Source organism: Acinonyx jubatus, chromosome D2, assembly GCF_027475565.1.
Source record: "Acinonyx jubatus isolate Ajub_Pintada_27869175 chromosome D2, VMU_Ajub_asm_v1.0, whole genome shotgun sequence".
In the NCBI taxonomy this organism is placed as follows: domain Eukaryota; kingdom Metazoa; phylum Chordata; class Mammalia; order Carnivora; family Felidae; genus Acinonyx; species Acinonyx jubatus.
Window position 1 is genome coordinate 3,332,807 of NC_069393.1, and position 22,252 is coordinate 3,355,058.

Below are 22,252 nucleotides of genomic sequence, written 5' to 3' on the forward strand. Positions count from 1 at the left end.
TGAACAGCGTAAATATGAAGATAACATATTTAGAACGTATGAGGACCAGAAGGAACATGATTATCTAATGAAGACACAAGACAAATGCGCACATCACAGGATGGCAGAGAGTCTGTGTTTTAAATCGGCACCTAACCGATTTAATGTGTGCCCCACTCAAGGGGACGTGGGTAAGGTCCCTGGGAAACAGGACGCATCCGTTTTTAACCACTGCTTCAATTCCCCAGTTAACATCGTGAAACCAGAAATGAACAGAACGGGCCCGAGACCACGGCAGGAGCGGACGCGGTAATGTTCTCTTTTAGAAACGAACGCAGTGCGCGTCCTCGGTATATACTGGAACAAGGGTGTGGTAGAAGAGGGGAGGCTAAAAGGAAGAAGGAAATATTAAAAGATTCTTCGCGAAGCACTGGGGAATCTCTCTGCTGGTGTTACAAAAAAAGAATTGACCTTTTGAGCTCGTGTGAAACACACACCTCTTGAGAAATGTGCCTCCTTTGCTTGTCTGAAGAAATCTAAACTCTATCCCGAAGAAGCTTGGCCAGGCTGCTGCTGGGGTCAAGAACGGGAGGGCATGTGATCGCTCACTTAGATTTATGCGGTATGCCTACCTCTGGAGGATTCGATTTGTGCACACACACAAATATGAAGCTTACTTTTATTGTCTAGCTGAGCTCGGTATTTGCTAAATCCTTTCAGCCGGACTCTCTGGCCCAGAAGATCAAGGAATTCTTCAAAAGCTGGTCCCGCCGTCTCATTGTTATACATCTCCTCCTCTGTGCTCTGGCCTGCTTTGCAGTAAAGGATCCCAATCTTGTGCTGAAAGCTCAGCTGAAATGGGGGGAGAAATGTAATTACTTGGCAAAGAGTATCAGACATGCTAACTTCTAGTAAGATTAAAACTACAGAGAGCACACCAGGACGATTCCCATAAGCAAATAAGCGAAAAGAGGAAGAAGCAAGGGTCACTGCACAAAATGCTACAAACACACAACCCAGAAACCCCAAAATGCAGCTGGAGAAACGGCAGGAATCCTAAGAAACAGAATGTATAGAATGGCCATGTGGGATCAACCAGGTTTCCAAAATGGACAGGCAAGTTCAGGCATCTACTTAAACATACAAGCATGGAAATACCTAACTTTATACCCTTCATATAATAAGAAGCATCATCTCCTAAGTTAGGGGGGAAAAAAAAAACAACCAAAAAGGCCACGACTTTAAAGTTTCCCGTCTCTGGTTCCTGATGCTTCTTTCGTTGTTCGTTGAACATTCAGGAAAATATGAACGACTGTAATGAAAACACAAACCAAATTAAGGTCTGGTAAGGCGGGAATCCCAGGGGAAACTGTGATATATGTATATAAATAGAATAATGTTCTGTTTCCATAAAAATAACTCTGGCTATACAATTACAGTTATTTCTATGTTTTTGGCTATCCTGAAAAGAAAACATCTGCTAAATATACAAAAGCCGTAAAGAATTTTGATAGCGACTGAGGAGATCCTGCTGTAACTCTATCTTGCAGTCAATCTCTTATCAAGCTGGTAGCCAAAGGCTTGCTGTCTCCGGGGAGACACTGGAACCATTTTTACAGTTTTCTTATTATATCCAAAGAGAAACTACTCCTCACTCACGCAATCAGCGCACTTGGTCTTACTACCGGCAATCTGAGCCTCAAAAACGGACAGATTATCAGACGTCGCCGGCTTCCTGAAGGCATCAATCCGTAACACTGTTCACTTTCATTATCGAGCTACGAAAGAGAGCCTTTAATCAAAATTTACAGCCGACTCTCCGTAAAGTAAAGCAAAACGATACTCATTTCCCTTGAGCGGCAGAGCGATAAAAGCAGTCTCATCTGCGTTACCTGATGACAACGTACAATCCAAGAAAGGTAGGAAGCCACCTGCCAGGGCAACCTAAGCAGCCCGTAGGAAGTAACCTGACTGCGCATTAGGATAAATTTGGAGTTGAACAGACAGTCAGCCACAACTGCACAGTGAACACAGTGATTCGTGCCCTGAGTGTGGGGAGATGAGACGCCGGGCACAAGCCATTTTCTAGCCACGGTCGCGCATTTTATTGAACCAGTTCTTTAGGAGGGTCAAGTACAAAAACACTCCCCTTCATCCAGAGACTGAGGAATGTCTGTTTCTGGCCAGCTCCCCAAATAAATGAGACACCGTATCTACTGCAAACGGACCATCGTCTAAAAAGTAGTACGAAGTGTAATCAAAACGCCTAATTTTACTTCATTCTGAACGCTAATTGTTCCTGAGTGACTCAGAAGACGCTTCGGGATCTTACAGCACGCCAGGGAAACACGGGACTAGCAAGCATCACCCTGGACGTTGGTGATCTCAGCGACCGTCAGGATCCACCGTAATCCTGCAACAAGGCCTCAGAATGCCTGCTTCCCGGCCTAGATATCTTGTTGGTTTGACTTCTCTTTTGCCATCAGACGACGACTTCACCTCTCTCCAGTTATTTGGCCCTAGCCTGCAGGAGAGTCCGCCAGAAATAGAGCGGGATGGTGAGCCCTGGCGTGTGTAACCCGGCGTCCCGTGGGCCCCAATGTCCCTGCATCCAGGCACCCGCGGCTTCCCCCGCAGCCAGTAGACAGGGCACATGGCCGCACGCTCGGTCCCGTTGGCCTGTCCTCTGCTCTTCAACCTGCCGCTCACGTCAAAGTGCTGCCAGGCCATGTGCCAACACCACCTGGCCACCTCGTCTTGCGCGGCCCGGCCTCCGACGCCCCCTGGCTGCTCCAGAGGGGGACCACTTTCCCATCTTACGCTCCCACTCCTTTGGGAGGAGGCCCAGAGGAGCAAAGCTGCTTGGGGCCCCACGGTTTGGGCTAGTGCGGCCTCACGTCCGCTAAGCAGAGCCCTCACCCGACGGGCACAATTTCTCTCTGTGATTCCAGAATCTCCTGGACTTGATATTCCTTGTGAACTCTCATTTGGGCAAAGGCCAAACACCCAGAGAACCGAACTCCCCTGGGCCTACCCCGCTGGCTGTGGTGCTGTCCACGTCACACCCTTCTCCCCAGCTGTCGGACAAGCCAGCCTGAGTCTAGACCCTGCCTGTGAACGGGTCTAGAATCTGCCTGTGCAGATTGCCTGTCCCAGACCCTGCCTGTGAATCTGCCCACCCTCCAAGAAGCCCCTGGGCCCACGGAAATTAGGGGATGTGCTCCAAGAGATTTCAAAGCCCACAGGTGCTCACGAGGGCGACCGGAGCTCGGCTGTGGGGAAAATGTCCCGCGGGACACGCGCAGCCTGGCAGGGGCACCGAGCACATTTACCGTGAGGAGGCCGCAAGGAACTACCTCTAGGGACTTCGAGCAAACAGTCGGGGCCGGCTTGCTACGGTGGCTGCCATCCCACTAAAACAGGAACAGAATGAAACGCCGTGAAGACACAGCTCTGACTTAAAGATTTTAACAAACCTCACGAAAACAGTCGAAACGCCATACGACCATCACTCCCCTTACGCTAGCAACAGACCTGCACACAGCTGGCAACGGACCCTGCAGTTAATCAGGGCACAGTTAAAGGGGGGATCCCACCCCCCAAGTACTAAAATGCCCAATTCTCGCGGAACAGGGTTTGTAGCCAAGCTTTCCAGACCTCCAGCCGCCCCCCTCCGCTCCGACCCATCCCACCGTCCTTGCTTTAGCCATTCCGACTTGGGCAACGGCCAGTCCCACAGTCCTGGGGGGGAGCTCGGCCGGCTCTCAGGTGTCCACGCTGTCGCAGACCAGAAATCCCCGCTTGTTGAAACCGCACACTGCCTCAGTGCGGAGAGCTGGACGTACAGACGGGCTGCTCAGACAGACAACCCCAGACGGGCTGCTCAGACAGACAACCCCAGACGGGCTGCTCAGACAGACAACCCCAGACGGGCTGCTCAGACAGACAACCCAGCGAGGGAGGTCTCCTTTGGTTTCTGGGACTGGATAATGACTGACTGCTGGGTTCCCAAGGCCAGAAGCCCAGTCATCACTGACAAGAAAATTTAAATTTAAATGAAGGGGACAAACACAAAGCTTCTGAATTGTCTTGCAAATAAACTGGAGTGTGCAGGGAAGCCCTTTCCTTCCAGGGCATTCTATTCTCTCCGGGTCTGTTTACTCCCAGCGAGCTTGCAGCCTCATTTATTTGGACCTGCGTGACTGAGAAGCAAGCATGGTATGCAAATCAACACCAATATCTAGGGTGGTGAGGGGACAAGAGGAAGGGACAGCTGGCCCAAGGACAAATTAGCCATTCTGCCCCAGAAGCCATGATCTTCTAAGAGAGGGAGCCGCCACCACTTACCTGAATTTTTTTTCTTTTTTTTTTTTTTTTGGTCAACCTACATAATTTTAGAAAGCCACCTGTTACATAAATTAGGATAGTCTTTTAAAACAGGAAACATGGGATTTTAGAGGTTGACAGGTGAATTTATGCAGAGAAAGGAACAAAAGTTTCAGAGTCTCGCTTAATAGTTACTTACTTCCCTCGTCACTCTCCACGACTAGCCTGTGCCCTGGACACAGCAGGTGCCCTTTCCGACCTTGTTGAGCCAGGGCGGGCTACAAACCCCAGGAGAGCAGAAGACAACAATATATCCTCTGAGTATTTTTTTCACGATTAAAAACCCTTAAGAACAGTACCATGTAACTGGCCCGTACCATTCCTGTGCGGATTTACGTTTAAGAAGGAGAATAAGAAGGGCGCTCCTTGGAATAAACTCTCAGACACTCTAACGGTTAGTGGCAACTTTTAAGGGTCCTTTCGAAACCAGAAAGTTAAAAATCTCTTACAGATGAAAATAAACAGCATCTCTTCCTCACGGAATACGGGAACCAGACACCATCAAGAGGTACGGAAAGTTTAACACCACAACGTACACCATTAAGAAAGTATACCAAAGTCACACAAATACGATTGCCAAAGAAAAAACACATGAAATACAACCAGAGCTAAAGGACGCGTTGGTTTACTTAAAAGCAGAACCCAATTTTCAAAGCATTAATTTTGACATCGCACTATAAAAAGCACCTAAACTCTGGATTAAAATAAAAAAAATTGCCTGGCATAGCTTCTGGACCTATTCTGCTAAACAGGCATCCCAAATTTGTGCTTCATTTCGTGAGGAGATGGTCAACGGTAGCTGCTGCGATCGTCTCTCGGGGCCTTGAGGACTTTGGGATTCAGGCCCGCGGTTCATGGGCCATCTGTGGAATTTTCTAGAGCAGCCTGAGGGAACCACCTACCTCATCCGCCAAGACCCTGCTATACAGCAAGTACAGCGATATACTTTAAGGGGAGAACCACATACACTGGCAACATAAAGGGACCCAGAACTACCGCATTCTCCCGTGACGTGCAACATCATAAAAAGAAACATGAAAATAAGACGTGAAAGTTACTGCAATTCTTCTCAACAAGCCTGCTTGAACGTGACAGCATCTGGACCCGCACCGATACATCCACGATCCTTCCAAGATCGTGTTTTCCTCATCGGCTTCACGGACATCTCGTACATTCCACACACTTTCCCGGTCATGATCACGGTCGAACTACCTTGTGGACCACGCGGTTTTACAAGTCAACTGTTCTAGGCTGAAGTTTCGGTTTGGTTTAGTTGTTTTTAATATGTCAGCCTTCCTGAGACAGACAGGTCCCACGCTTATTCATTCTCAATGTTATGGTGGCTACTTCCTCCAGCTGATCATACAGAGTGCTAATTCCTTACACAAAGTTCCTGTCTCAGCACTCTCAGAATTCCAGCGATCCGAGTATGAGCCACACTGGTGTTACTGGGTCAACCAAGAAACGCCTCGCATTCTCTCCAAAACGAGCAGAAAAATTTTCCTTAGCAAATTCAAGAAATACACATCACCAGTGTCTTTCTGCTTTTTCTGCTCATTTGAAATCAGTTGCATATATTTGGGTGCCTCCTTGTCAGTCTCCCCTTCCAAGTTATCTCGCATATGACACTTGAAAGACCTCTTTCTATCTTCCGTGCCACCGTCTCAAGCCTGCCTGTCATTAATTCTCTCCTGGATGATGTCAACGGACCATAATTGAACTCCAGGCCATCGTCATTCTTGATCGTCTCAGCCTATCTCATTCCCTTCCAGCAGAATAATCTTCCTAGAATCCAGCTCTCATAGTGCTGTGTCCTACCAAAAAGCTTCCATGGCTCCCTACTGCCTCCTGAATCAAGTGCAAACTCCTTAGCCTAGCTCTAAGTTTCAGCATACTTTTTTGTTGTTGTTGTTTAAACTACAACCACCCTAGATGTGCCCCTGTCTTATAAAGAAACTAGTCATAGTTCCTAAAGCGGCCAACTACTCACATCTCCCTCCTGGAATTCTACCCAAGTCCCAGCTGCGATGCTACCTCCCTTCAGGAGATTTGCCATCCGGTGTGTTATTCCTTCTTTTGCCAAGGCACACTCACTGCCCATAAACCTCTCCAAGATCCACCACCGTATTTATTCTTCCCTGCAGAGGTTTTATGCTCTCGGTCTTACCATCCCCACCGGGCGAGGGGCTACGTCTTAACTTCAGTCTTCCCAAGGCACGCTGTCCACTCCTACCTGTTAGCGTGGAATGCCTCGTGCACAACGGACACGAATAAATGCTAGTTCGGGGAAAGGCGCGATGTGAGTTTTTTAAAACCCCGGAAGAAACACCACCGATGTCTAATAATCATGAATCAGATGTGGTCTCGCTAGCCGGGTCAGGGCAAGTCCCAAACATTTAGAAACGCAGACACGAAGTCATACCCCGAACACAGAGTCTCGCACACTGTACGTACCCCTTGTTCATCCAGCTTGAGCAGCTGCTCCGCGACCTTGGGCGAATTCGAAGCCTGTCTCAGGCACTGAATGCTCAGCTCTGGAATGACGTACTCTAGAACTTCTTTGAGAGGTAGTCCTCGCGCGGTCCCGTGCCTGGCGGTGGAGGGTATGGCGTCTTCCAAAATCGCGCCGCGCAGGGTTGTAAGCTGCAGGGGCAAAACAGAAGGCTTCAGAACGTCACGGAAGAGTTCGTGCTTATTCCTGGTTACTTCTCTGAGGCACAAGTTTTGAGCTGCCTTGCAGAGGAAGGAAAGGAGGTCTCCTTTCCGAGAGGAGCAGGGGAGACGACAGCCCCCGACTGGCGGAAGCAAAATCAGCATAGCCTCTAAACAACAAAATTGCACGTGGTTGGGGGGCTAAGCCGGGAGGGGGTTGCAACAGACGTGGGCCTGCAGAATGGGGGGGGGAGGCAGGCAGAGTGCTGCTGGGGAAAAGGACGTCCCCACCGCTCTCAGACCCAACAGGGACGTCGACACAGAGGAGCAGCTGGAGGTCCCGGGGCTGGGCCTGGTCACCGGCACCCCCTCCGGCCCCTCCCTTCTCTTTCCCTATTGCCCTACTGTTCCACACCAACGTTTCTTCCATTCCTTTCTCTTTTTCTGTTTAACTTTCCACTGCTGACCGGTCCTGAAGCTGAACGGGGATATCCGGTGACAGGCCCGGGCAGGGTGATTCAGGGCTCTGAGGATTCCTCACTCTCGCACGTTACCCCGTGACTCGTGAGAGGTCCTCAGGTCTCTGAGGCACACACGGGCTCGCCGTTCTGACACACGCCGCAGAGGGGAAAGCCCGGCAGCAACTCGCTCTGGCTGTACCCACCCTGACTCTGGGAAGAGAACTCAGCATGCAAGAGAGGCGGGGTGAGGGCTGTAGCAACGACGTCTGCCATGCGCGTCACGCTCTAGAACACCACCGCCCAGCAGCGTTTGGGGCAACGGCGAGACTGCGCTCATCTGCGCCAGCTGATGCGAGAGCCATGTTGGCTCCATGTGGCTACTGGGCACTTGTGACCAGCGGGTCTTCGCAATTCCATTCCGTTACTTTAAACAGCCGCGTGCGGCTCATGGCTACTGAACGGGGCAACACGGGTCTATAACTTCAAACCCGGCACCGTGAGAGAGGGACTCACCTCCTGTCTGTGCTGCGTAGAGCCCGCCATCGTCGGAGCACCTGGCCAGAGCCGCTCTGGTACACGGCCTCGAGCACACACAGGAGACTGGCAAAGGGCTCTCTCTTCTCTCTTTGATCCGGAAGGAGCCAGCCAACACCCACACGTGGCACGCTTGTCACATACGCTCCCCCTCTAAGTTCAGTGGGTCACGAGGATAAAACCTCACGTGCGGGCCAGATCTCACTCCTCGTAATCAGCCTCTCTACTGATCCGGGTGTGCGCCGTGCGCCGTTCGTACAACAACCTTGCGTTTCACGCAAAGCGAGGCAAGCGAGGCACGAAGCCAGGGCCCCGACGCGGGAGGTGTGCGGGGGCGGCATTGCCACGCTCACCCCTACCGCCGACTCCTGCGTTTCCTGCATTAGATTTTGCACGTTCTGACATGCGCTGTCCAGGTCATAGGTGTCCCCTCTTAGCCCCTAAATCCCACATTCTTACGATTTTCCCTTTTCTACCACGTAAGGGGGAAGTAACATCGTGGCCGCCTAACATCTGTGACAGGCTCTCAAATTTTTATTTGGAATAAGATACCGCAGGCTCTGTCAAAGATCTTAAAGACTGCCATCAGTGACATTCAAAAGGAAACTCAATACCTTGTCCAAAATAATCTAAAGCAGTAACTTCAGCCCAGGACAGTAACGACACACGCACGGCAGCTATTACCTCGCTCGTCCTGAAGGCCACCCGGTAGTTGAACTGGGACCCTTCTTTCTCCTTGGCGTCTTCCACCTTCTCTCTCCGGATGCTGACTGCCACAGGGCCAAGGTTTTCATCTATCCCAAAGTAGTTCTGGTGCTCTGTAACAGGAGGCAGTGGTGGCATAAAAAGAAAGGAACAAAGAACCGCGTGGGTATCTCCGGGCTCGTCCGTCTGTCAAATCTCTGAAGAAATACCGCACGGGTCTGGGTACACGATTCCCCACCGGGGTTTGACTGGAGTGTTTTGTTTCCAAGTCAGATGTATTCGTACGTCTCATTTTCCACTACTTCCTCCTCTCCTGTGGCTCGTCCCCAGCTCGCGAGCAGCAGGAGGCCTCCTGTCCCCTGCCACAATTCACGGTGTCACATGAAGAGTGTCACCGGAAGGAGGGCACTGCCCTCCTTAGAAACCGTCAAAAGAGGAATCGAGCTATTTGAAGACCATTACTGAACGGTTCCCCCCTCCTGCTGGGAAGGTCACCCTCTTTTGCATGACCGTCGGCACCTGGACTAGTCAGGTAATCTTGGGGCCCACTGTGGTGGCAAAGACTACCCCTGCATTAGGATGTCACTAAAGCACCTAACCGTCTAAGGTGAAATTTTATGGCAGAAAAGACATAAAAGGTCATTGGGTTGCTGCGGTCAAACTATATCTATTAATTATTATTTTTTTAATGATGTATTTATTTTCGAGACAGAGAGACAGAGAGAAAGCACAAGAAGGGGAGGGCAGAGAGAGAGAGGGAGACACAGAATCCAAAGCAGGCTGCAGGCTCCAACCTATCCACACAGAGCCTAACACGGGGCTCGAACCCACGAACCACGCGATCATGACCTGAGCCGAAGTCAGACGCTTAACCGACTGAGCCACCCAGGCTCCCCCAAATCTACTAATTCTATAACCTAATTCTACTAATTCTATAATCTAATTCTGTTATCACCTAATCGTGCCGTTCCCGTAAAATCACTGGCCCTGTAGGGTTCTGATCCATTGAGTCTCATGGCAAGAACAGATTTCTGGGGTCCTATCGTCCATCTAGCACGGGAACCCCCAAGGACACTGCTCCTCAGAGATGGTCATGAGTCTCCACATATATTTGACAATACGTGCCGGGCACCATTTCCCAGCGGGGTCACAAGCCGGAACAAATTCCCATTCATGAAGCTACTATACGAGCCTGAACTCTGCCAAGCTGGCTACTCTGTAAGCACCCCCTTCTGGAATGTCTCACTGTCTCTGGACTGCAGGGTCTTCGTCTGAAGGCAGTCCAAACACTTCACTGCAACCAAACTTTTTAAGGGTTGTCTTCTGAGAGGACCCGGACTTAACACAGCACTTAGACGTGGTCTGAACCCATACAAAATAGGGGAGTAATTACCTGACTGTATATTCACGCAGCTTACCTTTTTAGCAGCCCTAGGACACCACCCATCCACGCCGAACGGGTGGTAAACGCACACTCCCAGGTGGTATTCACGTATTTCTTAATCAACAGGGGCAAGGTCAGCTGCCCAGGGTGTATGCTTATAAAAGAGATTTTTTTTTCACCCCATATGCAAAACCACACTTACCCCCTTTGACTGTCACCTTCTGGGTTTTGGCCCATTCTTTCCTGACTCTTCATTTTGGGTTAAAAATAAATACAATGTATCACATTTAGAAGCTTGAAGAAAACTGTGTATTCTAAAGCCTTTTGGTTATGCCAACGTTTTCTGCCACGTTAAATTTTTGAAGAAACAAGAAATGCTATTCAGAAAGTAGAAATCAGGGTGAAAACAGCACCTGCATCAGGCAGGGCAAACACTGCCCAAAGCCAATGAGGAATAGGGGCATTTGCTTCTTTACTTTCACAATCACTTACCTCTTTACCTCTTACAACCAAATGAGATTAACGCTGACATTATTTCTCTTTACAGTCAGGGCTACAAGCAGCAAGTCAACTAATTTTAGGGGCTGGAGGATGAATTACTGACTTACTATAATCCTGGACTTACACCCTAGCAAACAAGTCTTTGTTTTTCGCGAGTAAATTACATGCTAATTACAGCCAGGTTAACTGTCCACACTCAGTGTGGACCCTGACATGGGGCTGGATCCCATGACCCGCAGATCATGACCTGAGCTGAAATCCAGAGTAAACGCTCAACCAACTGAGCCACCCAGGTGCCCCATTTTATTTGGGTTTTAATCAACAATTTAAAAATATTCATTGAAAACAGAGACTAACAACAGTTCATTGTCTACTTCAGGCTCCCGGGTATATCATCGTTGTATTCAAGCTGGCGATAGTGACTATTAGGACCGCGGCATTATACTAGATCCTGTGGAAAATGCACCTGCAAACTTAGAATGAAATCAGTGTGGAATTTTCTTAGCTGCAGTTACTAACTGTCCTGACAAGAACTTGCACCTTTACCCCATTTCTCATAAGGCAGATGCGTTAGGGAAAATATTTGGAAAGTGCACTAAAGCACAACCAGCCATCATCAGGCAAAAGCTTCCTTCTTAGGGCCCAATTCAGTAAGTTTCTTGCAAAAATGCTCAAGTGGATTCCCTCTTAGGGATTTGACGAACCCTGCTGACAAGAATCAAATGAGCTTCAAATTATTTTAGGGGGAAGAAGACCGACCAAGTGAGCAAAACCCCTTCTTGTGGTGAAACGGAGAGCCCAGATTAGGGGAACTGAATCATGAATTCTAATTCCTGACAACCCGAGCTCGGCCATGGGTTCTGCTCTCACACACGGCAGGTGCTGCCCGGCTCACGGGCTAGCGCAGCCAGGCATGGGGGCAGGGGCTGGCCACAGGGGGACACGCGGGGATTTTCTGGGGTGAGGGAGCTACCCTGCACCTTGATGGTGCTACTGGTTACTGGCCGCATCCATCTGTCAAAACTCTTAGAAATCTACACTTAAAAAGGGGTGAAGTACTATAGGTCAAGTATACCTTTGGGTTTTTTTTGTTTGTTTAAAAAATTTGTTTTTAACATTTATTCATTTTTTGAGAGACAGAGAGAGACAGTGCGAGCATGGGAGGGGCAGACTGAGAGGGAGACACAGAATCCAAAGCAGGCTCCAAGCCGTCAGCACAGAGCCTGACGTGGGGCTCGAGCTCACAGACCGTGAGATCATGACCTGAGCTGAAGTGAGACGCTTAACCGACTGGGCCACCCGGGTGCCCCTACATGGGTGAGAGGAAGAGCCAGTGGGCCTGGTAGGTGGACGGGCCTCTGGCACAGATGGGAGTCGGGAGGACGCCCTCAGCCCCGTGGACCACCCCCCCTACCACGGCCCCTCAGGGAGAAGTCCTGCTCCTCTGCTCAGTATTGGCTCTCTTCTGCCATGTTCCAACTGCTGCTCAGGGCTCCACCTGCCTCTACCGTCCCACCGCTGGGGCTTTGTCTCCATAGGCCTGTCTGCCTCGCTGGGCACGGTGGGCTTCCGGGAGTGTCCTTCCAAAGTGAGCCACCCCCCGCCCCCCGGGGGCTCTACTTCTGGGTCTCCTTTGTGGGTGCCCCTCTGGCTTCTCCTCGTCACCTGGATGTGTCCCAAGGCTCCACCTTTGGCCCATGGCTGTGTGTTCTGACTCTCTCTCTGTCTTTACATGTATCTGTCTGAACATCCGTCTGTCCTTCCACCCCCCCCACCCATTTTCTCCTGTAAGTTCCTCAGTGACATCACCCCAAACTCTCCTCTCCCATAACTCCCCCAACTCGTGCCATTTCCCCCCCTCGGCCTGGCACTCCTGTCGCTTTTCTGCACTTGACATTCTCAGTCATCATTTCAGACTCAACCCCACACATCGATTCCACTGGAAATATTTGCCTCACCTCCAGATGAGGCTAAGTCCTTCAACTTTTATATCCTCAAGGCCTGATAGGAACTATGCCTGATCGGTGTTAAGTATTTAAAGACTTGGACTTGAATGAAGAACTGACATAGGCTCCCTCATTCAGAGGTTACGGTCGTACTGAACCTCAACCAGGACTATCAAAACAGAAACAAGGAGGCAGCTCATTTCATGCTGGCGAGTGCAAAAGACAGCGTGAAAGGTCTCGGCATCCAGAAATGCCGCAGGAACTGCCCCCGTGAGAGGGGCGGTATGGTTTCTCGAAATAGTTACAAGACTGAGAATGGATACACCTGAGAATGTCCGCTTCCTAGCGCTGCTCGAACTGTCACAAGCTTGGAGGCTCAAAACAACACTCAATTATTGCCTCACCGCCCTGGAGGTCAGAGGCCCAAAGTCAGTTTCAACGGGCCGCAGTCAAGGCTGTGACAGGGCAACGTTCCCTAGGAAGGTTCTAGGGAAGCATCTGCTTCCCAGCCTCTTCCAGCTTTGACAGCTGTATTCCTTGAATTCCTTCTTCTGTCTTCGAATCCAGCCCTAGATGTTGCATCAGGGGGCCACAATGCATGCTTCTCCCCAGATCTCCCTCTGCCTGCCTCTTACGTGGACACTCGGGATGGTATTCGGGGTCCAGCCAGAGAATCCGGCGTGGGCTCCTGGTCTCAGATCCTTAACTTACTCACATCTGGAAAGCTGCTTTTGCCATACAAGGTAACACACACAGGGTCTGAGGATTAGGACCTGGGTATCTTCGGGGGCCAGTATTCAGTGCACCACACGCAATTCGTTTCAATCCATTCACTCAAACACCCAGCGTGGTCTATGCCTCAGCCAGGTGCCAGACCTGATAAACACAAGGACACAACATCGAGCAGGACACAGTATAGTTCCTGCTTCAAAATGTTCTAGTCCTGTGGGGCTAACACTACCGGAAACCAATGAGAATTACGCATTCCAGGTTCTGTAATATGAACAAGCATATTTAATACCAAGGAGGTACCACTAATATCCACTACAGAATCAACAATCCAGAAGAAAAAGCCACATACGCAGTTGAGGCAACTGTCACAAGGCCTATCTACTCTATTTTAACATAAGTATATGCAGAAAAATTTAAAAAGCCACTCTCCTTGGCTTGAAAAATAGCAGGGTTCTGCTCAATCTTTCCTCACTCTTAATTCTGTTCCCACAAAAAAAAATTCTTTGAATTTTGACATACTGACTATTCTAACTCACAACCACAACGTGTCCCCTCCACCTACTTAGGGTTTTCCTTCACTCTGGCTATGTTTTGTGGCTCTCTGTCATCCATTCATACCTTTCTTTAGATTTCGTCCTAGATTGTTAATGTTTTAGGATAATGTAAATAGTATCTTTCAAAATTTTTCTTTTTTTTCATGTTTATTTTTGAGAGAGAGAGAGAGAAAGAGAGAGAGAGAGAGACAGAGGGGAAGGGCAGACAGAAAGGGAGACACAGAATCCGAAGCAGGCTCCAGGTTCTGAGCCGTCAGCACAGAGCCCGACGCGGGGCTCGAACCCACGTACCGTGAGATCGTGACCTGAGCTGAAGTTGGACGCTCAACTGACTGAGCCACCCAGGTGCCCCTCAAAAATTTTCCATTTCTATTTGTATGTTTTTGGTATGTAGAGAATTTAGATTGGAGACTTGATGATTTCTTCCTTTTAGTTTGACCAGCTTTTGCTTTTTCTACATACTCTGAAGCCATGTTTTTAGGCACTTGGAACCAACCCTTTTATCATTATGAAATCCCCCATCTACGGTGACCCAACTTGCTTTAAAGTCCACTACATATCCTCACACTGATCGAGCAGGGACTCAACTGTTCTAATGGGGGAACCGCAGCCATCAGTCGAGGTAGGTCTTATTTTAAGCCGATCCACGGCTCCAGGGAAACTTCTTCTGCCCCCGTCTGCAGGTACTTAGCCCAAATAAGGGGACAGGGCCGGGCATCTCACTGTGTGGACTTCCACTCAATCCCCCATCTCCAGTTAAGTGCCCTAGTCCTGCCTTTAGCTCAGCTGTTGTTCAACTTCTCCAGACTAAACCTACAGTTTTCTGCCTGGGTGGGGACGAGTGGTTAACGGACTATAAGGGACAGGAGAGAAAATCCGGCCTTTTACACATATTTATAACTGGTCCCCTTCCCTTGCCCCGCCCCCAGCTCTTCTTCAGAGGTACCTGGCTCTGCGGTGTGGATGGGCTGCCTTCTGATGGCCTGTCGCTGCCACACGCACCCTTCCAATCTGCAAAGCTGGTGTCCCTTTTCCGTCCGCTTTGGCAGATCTTGCCTCGTGAAGCTTCTCCTTAGTTCTCTTTTCCTTCGTGGCTTTATGCCCTTTTGTTATTCCTTCACTATCATTTTTCGTGGGGTTTTGGGAGAGGGAGAGATAACATCTGCCTCCAGTTTGCCACAATGAACTCGCAGTCCCAAACTCGTGTATTCTTAAATATGTATAATTCTAATAAGCCTGATTAATGGTTTCTGAACCCGGGCTATGCTAACTTATCATCTGTTTAACCTCGGGTTAGTTATGTAACCCTTCTTAGCCTCAGTGCCAGCTCCCTGCCCCTCTACCATCTAATTACACATAACACACCTATCCTTAATCTGAGAGAGGTATTATAATGGAAGATATGCATGATACTGACAAAAAAAATAAATCAATCAAAAACAAAAAAGGAGTGAACATACAATAAACAGCATTGTGGGGCATTTTGATTTTGAGCCCCAATAGTCCTGCAAAGCACGAGGGTCAGCCTTGAAGGGGATTCACACTTTTAATCTCAAAATGCCGATCTGTAATCACCTAGAGAGCTACATCCCATTCGTTGCAGTCTTTTTATGAACGCAGCGGCATATATTTTGCTGAATGAGTTCCATCAGGAACTAGAAGTTGTTTTTCTTTTAACTGGAGGAATCCGAAATTTGTATATCATCTTTTTCACCAAAGACGACAGGCAAATTTGAGAGAGAACATTTTTTTTCTTTCACGTCTGCCTCCCCACACTTGTTTCCAATGTTTCTCTCTCCATTTTACAAGACACGCTTTCTGAATGCAAGCGGACAGGGGACGTTCCTGCCACTTACAATCATCACATCTTCGGACATGCCAGCTCTGAGACCTCCTGGTTCTTTTCTTTTTCTTTTCCTAAGTTTATTTATTTTATTTAGAGAGAGAGAGCGTGTCCGGGGGGGGAGGGGGGGGGCGGGCAGAGAGAGAGGGAGAGACAGAGAACCCCAAGCAGGCTCTGCACTGTCAGTACAGAGCCCGGTGTAGGGGTTCAAATTCACGAACTGTGGGATTGTGACCTGAGCCGAAATCAAGAGTCGGACGCTCAACCATCTGAGTCAGCCACCTGGCCCCCTCCTAGCCATTTTCTAAGGCTAGGCTCCATACTCTCAGTTTCACCAGGGAATAGAGCAGGTGACCTGGGTGTGTTTCCAAAGAAATCATAACTCGATTCTTGGAACGGCTTAACTCGCTGTTTCAGCTTCTGTGAACCATGAAGAAGTGGGAAGGTGCCCCCTCTGAAGTGTCCAGGAAGGACCCAGTTAAGCCTTCCTTAACTTAACTTGGTCCTTAAGGACCAAGAGGACACCCTGGGTCCCCTTCAGGACACCTCAGCTCGTCCGCCTGCATCATGTGAGCCTTCCCATCTGTGGTCAAAGGACAGCGAGCAAGCCCCCCATCCCCAACCAGAGCTCGTCCTTATCCCAAGCACACAATTTCCAGAAAATCACTTTCAGGGTGCGTGGGATAAAACCCTCCCTTGGCAGAAAGGAAGCTAATGAAAATCCACGTATCATGCAAATACAACAGAGCAGATAAAAAAAAAAATCGGTTAACAAGATTGCAGGGCAGGAAAGGAGATTCAGCACATCTCTGTGGTGCGCATTGCTTGTCAGGAAAGAAAAATCTAACTCAGGAGAATTAAGAAGCAAAAGGGGAGGGAGAACCTGTGACCTTAGCCCAGAGGCAGTTTCCAGGTCCTGCAGTGTCTTGGAAAGGAGATTTATCGGGTTCACGGCTAAGGAGCTGAGCAGGTGAGGATCCCCAAGTCTGCGGGGCCTCCCGCGGCCAGGTGTGCAGAAGCTTCACCCACAGCTCGGCCTCACGTGATTTGTCAGGTGTTAGCACCTCACGGCCCATGGCACCATTAACAAGTCCCCCAAAGCCACAGGAGGCCCTGGATCTGGGCCCTGCGGCCCTCCCTTTACTGGGTTCAAGGGCACAGCAGCAGGTTTCCTGCTATTTTTCCACAAAACACAGTTTAACGTTTGTTCTTTCGGTGGCAAGCTGGTCACTTAATTGCTGGCTCACGGCCCATCTGGGCCACATCCACGGCTGCAGGTGGCTGCTCGCTGAGTTCCCACCTACCACGTCTCTCCTTCCCCACCTTTCCCTCCAAACAACTGCGCGTCTGCATTTTAGATCAGCTCCCCTGTTCAGAGCCCTCTTAAGACTTACAAAGGAGAAAGTCAGCAAGAGACAACGGATTAGTGAATGAACGAAGCAACGAAGGAGTTAAGAACCCTGGGGCCTGCTTTTGCAGATGGTAACGTTAAGAGTCATCAGATACCTTTAAGAAATCTCAAGCTCCCTGCTCATGTTTCATGGATTCAATTACTGAATTTACCATGATGGCGAAAAGGATGCATTTTTGCCCTGTGAAGGCTCCTTTGATCAAAATTTAACCAAAGGATTAGCCACGCTTGAAAACCTGAGGCATTACAGCGAAAAGAACACTTAACATACCTTACATAAATGAAGTCACTTCCTCCTCCCTGCGTATGAGGAGGTAACCCCGTTTCACAGATAATATTACAGAAGCTGATGCGTTAAGTGACTTGCTCGAGGTCACAGCCTGGTGTGACAGAGGGGATGCGCACCCAGGCAGGGCTGGTTTTAGGACTCTCTCGCGTACAGCAACTCAGGGGTGCTGAGAGTCACGGAAGGTCTGAATTCTGAAAATCAGCTAATGCCTGGTAAAATGAACACACTTACAGATGAGCCAGCCCATCTGTTCTGAACAGAAGGACAGTATCTTGGGAGACACCGCTTTAAGAAAACCTTGAATAAAAAGGGAAAGACTGGAGAAAAAAGGCGACTGGCAGAGAGGCTTCCTTTGACGACGCACCGTTTTCAGGGGTACTTGCTACAAGAATGGGAAGGGGAGCAAGCAAGAATTCGCTGCATAAAAGCTGAGAGGTGGGGGCCGTTTCCAAGGGGGGATAGCTGTCCAGCTTTGCATGGTCCTTCTTGAGTGGGACCAAGAGTGGCATAAATCCTGGAAGGGAACAAACACAAGGCGGGGAGGATTTGCTAAGCTTCTGGGGGCTCTGAGACCGTACGTTCCAAAGACTCTGACGGCCAGCATACGGTACCAGTAAAGGGCACAGTGCAAGGAGCTCTAGCCAGTTAACTGCACGTCGGTCACGCCGTTCACGGATCCTACAGCATCGACCCTCCACCTCTCGGGAAATAACAGAACATTAGTTCCTCTTCTGCAATAGCTGACTGCAAAGCCTCTGAGGCCAAAGGCTCAACAGGCTGACATGTGCACATAGTCCTCCCCAAGTTCCTCCAACGTGGCAACAGGTGGCAGCTGTGACCTCCCCGCTGCGGCGGACGTGAGAAGCCCGGGAGGTTCCCACCGCCAGCCACACGGAACTGTACCACGAGAAGCCACGAGGCCGCGCCTCCCGTGTATCTGGGCAGCTCCTCCCCGCTGAGAGCCGGCCGGGCCTCAATGGGAGCTCTGTCTGCGGAGGCCACGCCGGCCAGGCGGAGAGGTGAGGAGCGGAGTCGATTATGTCCGCTCAGGGAGGAATGCGGGTCTCAGAATAGTCCAATTGTTAGGTGGTCCTCAGTTCACCCGTATGAATTTAATAGTGTCCAACTCCCTATTAATTTTCTTCAGTCACTGTATAAAACCAGAGGGGGGGAAAGAAAAAGGAGCCACCAGGCATGAAATTCAGAGCAAATGCAGCCATGCATGGATCAGCAATGGGGTTCATTTGACATGTAAGGTATACTCCCGCCCACAACTGTCACTGTCACATTAGTGAAACTTAAGTGAATACGTTTGGAAGAGGGTGGCAGACTTCATCAGACACCTTTCCCCAGCCCCCCCCCCGCCCCCCGCCATATGGTTCTATGTTTTCCCTCCTCGTCTTTTATTAACCATTACAATAAAGTACTGCCCTTTAAATGCTGTCCCAGTGGTGTGGACAATAGTTTCTTTCTAGACAGAAAGTTTTGCAAGTTCATGTAAGAGCGACTTGGACAAGGAGGACGCATGCCTTGTGACAGGTACCATTTTAAGCCCTTTACAGGAGATACATTTTTAAGTTTACTTATTTATTTTGAGAGAGGAGGGAGAGCAGGGGAGGGGCAGAGAGAGAGACAGAGACAGAGAATCCCAAGCAGGCTCTCCACAGTCGGCACAGAGCCCAATGTGGGGCTTGAACTCACGAAACTATGGGAACATGAAATCAAGAGTCAGACGCTTAACCGACTGAGCCACCCAGGTGCCCCCAGGAGGTATTTTTATTGTGATCCCATTTTATACATGACTAACTGAGGCACAAAGGAGTTGAAGGACTTGCCTAAAACCGAGTTGGGATGTAAACCCAGGAATCTGGCTTCAGAAAATTCCGGACTCTTCACCATTCATAGTTAGAATGGATGGGCCCTTCTTCCTACAGGCAGGAAGGCTAATTCTCCAGCCACCAAACGGTAGGTTGGTATCCAGACAGGCATACTCCACACATTCTAGAAGAATCTGTTCTTTTTATTTGTTCATTTAGCACATGTATGCACAAATATTATTCTTCAGCGAAAATACTAACGACCAAAATTACCGCTGGAGAAAAAGGTGAGTTTACCTAGAGCTGGTCAGGAGTCGTTAATAAAAACAGTGAGCTTTTCTTAGAGAAGAGAGGTCCTAGAAAGAATTCTCAGAGGTGCTGCAGATCCAACAGAGGAATTCATCCCCCGGTGGTGCCAATGGCACAGCCCGGGGCAGCGCAAAGACACAGGAAGGGGCCTTCAAAACTTAAAGGCTGGCATCTTGGGGCAGAAATGGACCTTGGAGAGGCCAGTCTTGCACTTTATATCATGGTGACGATGAGATTTTTGCTGGAGACCCAATCCACCCAGAGGCAGCTAAAAACTCTTCTCTGGAAAGTTCCAATCTTTTCAAAAAGAAGTCCAATCTGCTCACACTCCAGAAGTCTTGTGAAGCTAAGATGGGAAGGAGAAATCAAAGAAGTTCTCTCTGGCATCTTCCTTTTATAAGAAACAGAGAAGAAACGAAATCACAGGCGAATGACGGAACCATAAACGCCAGGTCTCCTTAAAGCACCAGACAGAAGGGAGACAAGTGGTCAAACTAAGATTAGCTTTTCAATCTATGCAACAAAACCTGCCCTGTAAAACCATTTCAGCTCCTTACAGAGGATTTCTAAAAGATACATATTTCTTTCCTTGGACTTGTTATAGAAAATCCTAAGGGGCAAGAAAAAAGAGTTGGGCATAAAGCTTTTTCTTCAGACAGTTAATTCAGCAGAAATTTGGGAGCCTGAGAAGCTAGGGTTTCCCGAAGGGCACCTCACAACCACCTCGCCTCAATGTGCACATTTCAGGGGAAATTCAAAGGGAATGTCTGTGCATTTCAATAAAGACAGAAGAAAATGTAAATTCCCCTGCTCTTCTAGGTAAGTTTGAGAAACATACTCCTGGCATTCGGCAGGATGCATATAGAAAGGGCTGTGGGAAAGTGACATTTTGTCAATTTCACTCTATTTGAAACACACAGTGGAGTCAGCTGCTCACAGGAATCCTAAATAGCTTAATGAAAGTAACAGGAACCTACAGGTTTCTGATACTTTTAAGAACTGCCTATAAGCTCTTTTTGTTGTTATTTTAAAGATTCCCCTGTTAAATATATCATGAGAATTTAAGACTTGCCTTTTCAAAAAATTTTAAAGCAAACCATTTGGAAGCTGGTTGTGATTTGTGGAAAAGCTGCAGATAGTAGAGTTTTCTCACACCCCCTGCCCAGTCTCTCAGTTGGTAACATCTTACATTTCTTTGGTATGTTCATTCCCTTAAAGCTTGGATATTGATAGTGATATTGATCAGGCCCATCTTTATTCAGATTTCCTTAGTTTTCACCTAATGTCCTTTTTTGCTTCTAGGATCCCATCCGGGACACCCCATTATAGTTATCTGTCATGTCTCTTACAGACTCCTGTAGACCGTGACAGTTTCTAAGACTCCTAGTTTCAGATGCCCTTGGCAGTTCTGAGGAGCAGCGGTTAGGGATTTTGCAGAGAGTCTCTTGGCTAGGATCTGATATGTTTCCTCATCAGACTGAGGTTACGGGTTTGTAGGAAGACCCCAGAAATGCCATTCCCGTCATGTCAAGGTTATACGCTAACCGCATGACCTATCAATGTTGATGCTGACCTTGGTGACCTGGCTCGGGTGGTGCTTTCCAGACTTCTCCACCGCAGCTGTCCCCCCTTCCGTGCCCTATCCCTTGGAAGTGAGTCAGTCCACATTCAAGTGGGGGAGGGGGAGGGGGAGGCTAGGATTCAAATTTTTATAATTTTTCAAACTTTATGATATTAAAACGTACTGTATAAAAATTTACTCTTGTAAGTAAAGATCTGCTTGCTAACACTACTCTATCTGACAGGAGTAATTTTGTAGGTATATACTGCATCTAAGACAGTAAGAAATAGATGTCCCATTATCATTGTGCCTCTATCAAGCTGGTGGGTTTTTCTCTGAAATAAAGCAAATCCAGTCATTAACTCTTCTGCCCGGATCATGGGTGGCAAATACCTGGCATCCCCCCCAAGCAGATAGTGATAATTGATAATGGCTCATAAAATGCTGATACAGCTCTACACATAATAACACAGAAGGATGATCATCCGGAGCAAGTTCCACAGACACAGCAATAGAAGGTTCCATTTACATAAACATATTTGCATCAGAAAAAGCCTACAAGGATAAAGAGGAAACTGTTCATGGTGATTGTCTCTTAGGGACTGACTGGGCTGATTTTACTCCTTTTTCTTTGGCTTCTTGACTATATTTTCCTGTAATGATCGTAAAACACTGATGCGCCGTGGAAGAATTCTAGGCCAAATTCTTGGCAATCTTAGTATTTTCCCCTAAAGTAAGAGGACATGTTTCTGTACCCGTGTAAAACAATGTCCCAATGGCTCCAACACTTGGCTGCTTTCCACTCCAAAGTCTCCAAAGAGACACAGCTTTATCTCTCTGGTTTGAGCTTTCTTCACCTAAAAATGATGCAGGCTGCCTTCTAGAGCTATTCTTGTCTAGAGAAGACAAGTGTGGTCTGAACTAAGGAAGAGAACAGTTTCAGAACTCTTGAGTAACTCTGCTGGTGTGCAATTTCCTAAAAAGGAAAAGACGCACGGTTGGCATGCAGGGACCCACGGCATGTCTTTGCGATATCACAGCTCCACTCCAGCCCTGCTGGGGACAGCCCATGGCTGACCAGCGGCTCCAAGTGCCCAGGAGGTCCAGAAGGACGCGAAGCCAGCCACCGTGCAGCAACAGAAGCTCGAGTATCCAAACAGGCTCGTACAACTAGAATCCCTGTCCAAG

At 48.7% G+C, this 22,252-nt stretch overlaps 1 protein-coding gene across 9 annotated transcripts in view; it reads right to left on the reverse strand.

Moving 5' to 3' along the window:
• Positions 1–22,252, reverse strand: part of SIPA1L2 (signal induced proliferation associated 1 like 2) — a 222,990-nt gene that overhangs the window by 79,809 nt on the left and 120,929 nt on the right. For all 9 annotated transcript variants that reach the window (XM_053207440.1, XM_053207443.1, XM_053207442.1 and 6 more), the window contains exons 4-6: positions 8,697–8,830; positions 6,820–7,008; positions 657–831 (exon numbers count right to left, since the gene is read on the reverse strand). In XM_053207440.1, coding sequence (XP_053063415.1) covers positions 657–831; positions 6,820–7,008; positions 8,697–8,830 — 498 coding nt within the window. The remainder of the gene's footprint in view (positions 1–656; positions 832–6,819; positions 7,009–8,696; positions 8,831–22,252) is intronic.